Source organism: Bradysia coprophila, unplaced genomic scaffold (assembly GCF_014529535.1).
Source record: "Bradysia coprophila strain Holo2 unplaced genomic scaffold, BU_Bcop_v1 contig_207, whole genome shotgun sequence".
In the NCBI taxonomy this organism is placed as follows: Eukaryota; Metazoa; Arthropoda; class Insecta; order Diptera; family Sciaridae; genus Bradysia; species Bradysia coprophila.
In genome coordinates, this window is record NW_023503470.1 from 1,695 (window position 1) to 9,596 (window position 7,902).

Below are 7,902 nucleotides of genomic sequence, written 5' to 3' on the forward strand. Positions count from 1 at the left end.
GTATTTTGATAAAGGACATACTGGAAATGTAGAAAATTAATGATCCGATCAAACAATATAACAGAGATGCAACGCGTTCAGGATCCCAATTTGCAATTATGGGATAAAAAACTACCTGGAGATTGACGTCACTTTTATACAAATAATTACGTCATCTTCCAGTGATCATCTTCCATGATTGAAAATAGGGACCCAGTTGGAAAACTTACACGTTCTATGTGTTCAGCGTTACTGATCAAGCGCGAAAATTTTTGAACGAAATATGATCCGAACCTTCGACTCGTTTCAGCCGCATTTTCAATCAGAAACGTAAGCGAAACATCAATACCCAAATTTCCGGCATTATCCAAAATTGAATCGATGACGGCATACTGTTCGTATCTGCTGTACTCGAAATTATGTGAATTTGTCGAATCGATTGACGATCGGATGTACTCGGTTAATAAATGTCGCGACATTGTACATCCCAACCAGCCAATAATTTCTAATCTTGGCGCATATTCTCCCAAATCCAATAATCGCAAGCCATTCCACACAAAGAAATAGGCGGCTCGAGTGGCACTTCGAAGTGATGCACATTTTAGCACCGGTCGACATTCTGGTGAAAATCGTCACCGGATTCCTATTAGACGACGGAGCTGTCTATTTGCATCGCTTCGGCAATGCACTGATCCCATACGACATGCCAGCTCAACGATGGCTGTCCTGGCGTATTTTCGTAAAATCGGTTCGCCCGGAATATCTACCACCCCAACGGAATCATAAATCGTTTCGGTGAGACTACGGACGAAGTCTGCCCATATCGGGTAGTTTTGATGTCCTTTGAAATTCAGATTTACGAAGTAAATTGTGTAGAGAGCTGGACTCCAACTGACAAAATTCGAATCGAATTCCAACACACGCAACAAGTCCAATACGGATGTAAGGGCCAAACGATTGCTCCGATAAAATTCGAAAGCGTCGTCCATCAGCTGAGCTACGTTTGTTGTGTGGAATTCAGAAGCGTTTCGTAGAATTGCGTCGGAGAGGAGTTTGTAATTCCTTTCGTCGTACATAATTCGGTAATAGCCAGCAGCTCGCTTGCTGACTAATAAATAGTCATCAGCACTCAAAGAATCTACAGTTATTTCCCATGAACTGCTGTTCTGCAAAATCCATCCTTCGACTCGTGTATTTTCAAAGCCAGGATTATTGGGAGTGGCTAAATTGTATGGTATCCACCAGGTTGTGTTTGCAGGATTCGCTGGTTGAGTTCCATAATACCTTGCTTGCCGCAGTGTTACTTGACTGGCTTGTCGTCGTAATTCCGATCGACCGTTACGACTGGAATTCCTGCTTGTCTAGTCCATGATATCATTATTGTCCGAACGTCAACAGTGTCAGGAATAATACTTTCTGTTTCGGATCTAACTGCATCGTCTAGTGCGTCAAAGAGTTCTTCTTCGCTGCGTTGGAGTACGCACTGAAAATTCAAACATTGAAAGAAATCAATTCGGAATGAATATCCGGCCGCATAATACTTGTCTTCCAGGTACGAACGCACCGCTCTCATGAAAGTCTCCTCTCCAAACATAAACCAAAACATTCTCAATACTGCTGCACCTACAGTTAAAATTTCGACTGAAATTATTCTATAAATTAAAATGCTCCGAGAAATGAGAGACCTTTGCTGTACGCTACTCTATTAAAATGTTCGTCGATATCATACGGACGTTCAACGTAGTACGTCATAGGCCGAGTATTTGTAGTTGCGTCAGCAAAGAACATTAATTGGGCCACCTCAACCACAAAATAGTCCATCATTTGCCAGTCTGGATGTACCTAGATTTGTGCAGAATAACATCTGGTGAGGTGAGGACGGACATTCCCACGCCTGATACGTTCCCCATCAAACCATTCAAACGAAACTCACGGTGACGGGAAAAATCTCCAAGTGTATTATCGTTGCAGCGGCGATAATATCGTTTCATGGACGATAATATCGCCGATTGAAACGATATTATTGGTTCAGAAAACGATATTATCGTCCGGAAAACGATATTATTGTCGTCTGATACGATAATATCGTATCAAAAACAATAATATCGTTTCAATCGGCGATAATATCGTTTCACGGGTGATATTATCACTGCAGAAACGATAATATCGTTGCATAAAACGATATTATCGTCGCAAAAACAATAATATCGTTTCAATCGGCGATAATATCGTTTCATGGACGATAATATTGTTTCACGGGTGATATTATCACTGCAGCAACGATAATATTGTTGCATGAAACGATATTATCGTCGCAAAAACAATAATATCAAAGCACCTAGCAGGGTAATAGAGGTTTTTACACGTCAAATAGAGTAGTATTTTGATACCAATAATACCATTAGCAGCCTTAATGGTAATTTTGCAATGACATTAAGAAAAAAAAGGTATGGAAATATTCGCATACTTCGATTAAAGTACTACTCTATTTTTTTCTACTACCCTGCTAGGTGCTTTGATAATATCGTTTCAATCGTCGATAATATCATTTCAAGGACGATAATATCGTTTCACGGGTGATATTATCACTGCAGAAACGATAATATTGTTGCATGAAACGATATTATCGTCGCAAAAACAATAATATCGTTTCAATCTGCGATAATATTGTTTCATGGGCGATAATATTGTTGCAGAAAACGATATTATCGTGCGGAAAACGATATTATTGTCGTCTAATACGATATTATCGTCGCTCGGACGATAATATCGTTTCATGTGCGATAATATTGTTGCACGGACGATAATATTGTTACAGAAAACGATATTATCGTCCGGAAAACGATAATATTGTCGTCTAATACGATATTATCGTCGCTCGGACGATAATATCGTTTCATTAGCGATAATATCGTTGCACGGACGATAATATTGTTACAGAAAACGATAATATTGTCGTCAAATACGATATTATCGTCGCTCGGACGATAATATCGTTGCACGGACGATAATATTGTTACAGAAAACGATATTATTGTCCGGAAAACGATATTATTGTCGTCTAATACGATATTATCGTCGCTCGGACGATAATATTGTTACAGAAAACGATAATATCGTCACAGCGACGATATTATCGTTTCAAACACGATATTATCGTCCCCGACGATAATACACTCGGAGAATTTTCCCTAGCCCGAAACTCACCAAATCAACGCCCAAATATTCAAAAAAAGTAGCGAACCCTTCCTTCATCCATAGATACGTGTACCACCTTAGAAAACGATGCACTCAATTACATCTTCTAGAGAAAAGAGAAAAATCATGTTACCGGCGGAGTCACCAATTCCCAAACCAAGAATGGGAAATACTGTGTGAAAGTGTCCTCAGTGACCCTGTAGATCTCGTATAGTAGTCGGGCTGCTTCATCAAAAAGTGTAGAAAATTCACTGCAAAGAAGGCATTTCAAAGTCGCATGAAAGGCGAATAAAGAGAAGAATTTACTAGGATGCAATCAGGCCCCAATTCCCCTTGGCACCATCTACTGGAAAGCTATCAACGACAGTTTGGATTAGTAAACAAAATTCCGTTTATGACAATGCGTGTATGGCCTACCTCGGAACGGCCACATGATCCATTTTCGGCAGCGAGTACTCAATACCAATATAATCGGTTAATGCATCAATCAACAGCTCGCCAGCTTCTAACGGTAATGCCGTTGCATTGATTGCTGTCGACCGTGAAAATATGCGCTGTGGTACTGATCGAGGTGGTGTGCTCGTTACATTCAGGAAATCGGATACGTGAAATGCAACGAGATAAGTTGACATAAGTGGAGTGGTTTCGAAATGTGTGGTAACAGATCCATCAGGGCTATTCCATTGGTTAGATTAATTCATTTTCGTTTGTTCGAGTGTAAGACGTCCTAGCGCCAGATATATGTGACTCACTTCATGGTTTCCGAAAGTGCTGGCATATTTGAAATGGCAGAGTAAGAGGAGTCGTGAGTGATGCGAATGGTAAAATTGGATTTTAGCGATGGTTCGTCATAGGCATGGAAATGCGCTGCGAGCAAAAGTTGCTTCGAATTGGGTAGAGGCAAACCAAACTCTTGCATTATTTACATTGTTACGAACTGCGATAGAATCCACTGTAATCGTTCATCGTTCCCACATAATCGATATCGACGAAATATCTCATTCCCTCCGTCAAATTAACTCCGGTCATTGGTATGGTCAAGAATGTATAAGTTCTATTGTACGAGTAAGCTCCAATTGGTACTGGAACCTCACCGGCTGCAGTTACTACTCTGACGCTATCAACTTGTGCAACATTATGATGTATCCGAAATGTAATCCGTGGAATCAACAGCCCACTATTCCGATTCGTACGGAACCGAAAAATGTGGGATTGCCTTCGTGGATCCACGTTCTTATACTGAGATCGTAGGTTTCTGGCCGTGTATTATTTGGCAGTCGATATGTGGTAAAATTTTGACCAAATGTTGGTGTAACAAACACTGTTACAACCAGTGCTAGTAGGACTTGTAACATCTTGTTCCGATAAAGCGTTGAACTGAACTATTGCCGATTCGAATGGCAGAGACTGTTTATATAACGTGAAGCAAAATGAAAACAAGATTAGCATTTTTTATCATACGAAATGAAGAAATGTGCGATACGAGGGGCGAGGACACTTCAAAACACAAACCGAATTTCTAATTTGCTAGAAAATTTTCGGAACCTCTATGACACACAGAGTCGATGACCAGTTAACAACGGTAACAATGGATAGTTTCTGAAGCACAGTTCCATAACCAAATCATTCATAAAAACTTTGAGAAAAAATCACAAGAGCAATGTCAAGGTGTAATTCTCTTGCATTTATAACACTGTGAATGACCTATGGTGTCCGTCACATCAAACATTATTATCGTTAAATTATCGTCTACCGATATAGACGGGGAATTGCAAGATAACCGAAATAGTATCTCGCACAAGTGCATTGTTTTTATGTTTATCATTTTCACGTATGTAAACGCTCTACTATCTCCATATATACTAAATTTCGGTTTCAACGTTTTCCACCACTCATACACTTCGTCTGACTTAGTGCAGAACTAAGCGAGTGTGAGTGCTGAACTGAATTTGTTCGTAAGACCATCCTACCAAAATGTATGTTGAAATTTATGAGGTAAAAAGATTGGATAACTAGTGAAACAATGTTTGCCATCTTCAGACATGTGTTAGAAAGGCTCACCTATGATTCGATTACGTTTGATATGTAACAAAATGTAACAAATTTCCTTGACAAAGTAATACCTCAGAATGAACTAATAATAATAATAATGTCCGGAGCGATAGTAGAGGACTTGACGCAGTCTAATTTCGGAAAATTCGATTTTCGTCAAATTTTCGATTTTCGTAAAATTTTCAATTTTTGTCAAATTTTCAATTTTCGTCAAATTTTCAATTTTCGTCAGATTTCAATTTTCGTCAGATTTTCAATTTTCGTCAAATTTTTAATTTTCGTCAAATTTTTCAATTTTCGTCAAATTTTCAATTTTCGTCAAATTTTCAATTTTCGTCCAATTTTCAATTTTCGTCAAATTTTCAATTTTCGTCAAATTTTCAATTTTCATCAAATGTTCAATTTTTGTTAAATTAAATTTACGCCCAATTAGTTCAAACAAGCTGGCTTAGTTTTCCTCATCATCTGCCAAATAATTTTTATCAATTTATTTTTTATAAAAACAAAAAAAATTTTGCAAAAAAAAATGTGTCGCAAAGTGGCACATGTTAGGAACAGACCTACAAGAAAATTTATGTGCCACATGCAACGCCAGATTTTTTTGGTAAATTTTCGCTGTTTTTCAGTCCAATTTTTTAAAAAATCTAATGAAGTAGTAGACCCGGGTAATAATACTGGTTATATGCTTGCCGTTTGTAATAGGTTAAAATCGTGTCTATCATCAACGCACTTCAAGCAAAAGTGCTTCTAATGACAGCTGTCAGATTACTATTTTCTATGATAGTACCACTCATGCTTGAAGTGCGTTGCTCTATTGCATGAATATAAAATTTACATACAGATTTTGTATAGCAGCTAAAACAGCTTCCGGAGGAATGTCTATTTCGCCTCTCTTTCTGATAATCAGACAAAAAAATGTTTCTGAAAACGCATTGGTGACGGTAACGCATAGAAAATCATACATCGCGACTCAGAATCAATGTTTTGTCAATCGACATGCCTCCGGAAGTTCTGAAGCGGATTTTTTTCGACGTGAGTACGTCTATTGTATAGGGTAGAAATCTTAAACATTCCGACAAAGCGATGTCCTTAATGTACGACTCATAATGTTAAGAAAGATCAGTTAATTTCGGTAAAATGTTTCTCAAAACTGTGTCACGTATTCCATTCCACTATTAACCGTTCCAAAGGGGAAATGCAACATTTTGTACATCAGTAAGACAATGACCAATCTTATCTCATGAATACACTTGTCTTGTATCAACAAAGATTAGACAACAAAATCGAACGAAATCTGATTGTTCCATTTTTATAAAGCTGAAGTATGTATACGCACATCAGCCGATTGGAAACGTGGATAATGTACGTAATAGGTCGCTACTATCTATGAAGGTATAAATGTGAATAGATATGTAACAAAAAAACCAAAATTAGATTTTCTTTGATTGAGTTGTGTAGATAAAACGGATGTTATGCTGGGAAATACGGAAAATGAAAATGTCTTCGAAGGAAGCGCTCATTCTTTTGTTATTTTTTTTATTTAAACAATTTCAAGGTAAAACATCGAAATCTAAGCAAAATTTTCTGCGAGCCAAGTATTGATCTCCTCGCCTTGTTCGTTTAACCAGCTAACGGACCTTTCAATTACTTCCCTATTAAACTCGACTTCATCCGGCTCTATCAGGCCGGCATCGATTAAAATGTCTTGGAAAACGTTAAACTAAAAGTAAAACAAAAGTGAAAATCGTCTCATTCCAACGACGTTAATGTTGAGAACTTACGCGTTCGATGTGCTCGGCATTGCTAATATAATACGCTAGATTTTGCACAAACCATGAACCGAAGATCTCGATAGTTTCTTCGTAGTTGTCGATGAAGAATTCGAGTGTCAGACCAATACCCAAATTTCCACCATTTTGCAGTACGGCATTGATGACGGTGTACTGTTCGAATTCGCTGTAAATTGACAAATTGTACGCAGATCTAACGAATTCGTTCAACAATGGTCTGGACGTTGTACATCCCAACATGTCAATGATTTCGTAACGTGAAATAAAATCGTCTTCCGGCAGCGTTTGCAAGAGATTCCACATGGTGTTGAACTCAGTGCGAGAGGCGCTTCTCATCGATGCGCATCGAAGAACTTGCCTTATGTTGTGATGGAAATCTTCATTCAGTTCGATGTGTCGGCGTAACAGTCTGGCTGCATCACTTCGACAGTGTACGGATCCCATTTCGCATGCGAGATGAACAATATTCTCGCGGCAGATTTGTTCAAAATTGGTTCATCTGGAATGTCGTCAAGGCCGACCGCATCGTATAGTTCCTCGCTGAGCGAACGGATAAAATCGGCCACACATCATAATTGCGATTGCCTCGATTATTTCTGTTGATGAAGTAGATTAAGTTCAGAGCTGGACTCCAGCTAACGAAGTCGGACCGGAACTCTAGTACCCGCAACAAATCCAATACCGCTGACAAAGACATCTGATCGGTTTCATAAAATTCATTAGCATCGCCAATCAATTGTGCAATGTTCGTCGAATGGAATTGAGAACTGTTCCGTAGGATTGCATCGGAGATTAGTCGATAATTTCGGTCGTCGTATCGGATTCGGTAGTAGCCAGCAGCTTGTTTGTTGATCAATAAGTAATCATCGGCATCGAGATTATC

The 7,902-nt window shown here is 38.7% G+C and overlaps 2 protein-coding genes across 2 annotated transcripts; both read right to left on the reverse strand.

Annotated features, from left to right (window-relative positions):
- Window positions 1-1,419: 1,419 nt before the first annotated feature.
- Window positions 1,420-3,934, reverse strand: LOC119075419 (endoplasmic reticulum aminopeptidase 1-like). The gene is made up of 6 exons (XM_037181862.1): window positions 3,930-3,934; window positions 3,595-3,852; window positions 3,187-3,253; window positions 1,665-1,821; window positions 1,521-1,602; window positions 1,420-1,462 (listed from the first exon to the last, which is right to left on the reverse strand). Exons 1-6 carry the CDS (start codon window positions 3,932-3,934, stop codon window positions 1,420-1,422), a joined length of 612 nt encoding a protein of 203 aa, XP_037037757.1.
- A 2,849-nt stretch (window positions 3,935-6,783) lies between these two features.
- On the reverse strand, window positions 6,784-7,512 carry LOC119075418 (aminopeptidase N-like). The gene is made up of 2 exons (XM_037181861.1): window positions 7,011-7,512; window positions 6,784-6,949 (listed from the first exon to the last, which is right to left on the reverse strand). Exons 1-2 carry the CDS (start codon window positions 7,461-7,463, stop codon window positions 6,800-6,802), a joined length of 603 nt encoding a protein of 200 aa, XP_037037756.1. The 5' UTR covers window positions 7,464-7,512; the 3' UTR covers window positions 6,784-6,799.
- Between the last annotated feature and the right edge of the window lie 390 nt (window positions 7,513-7,902).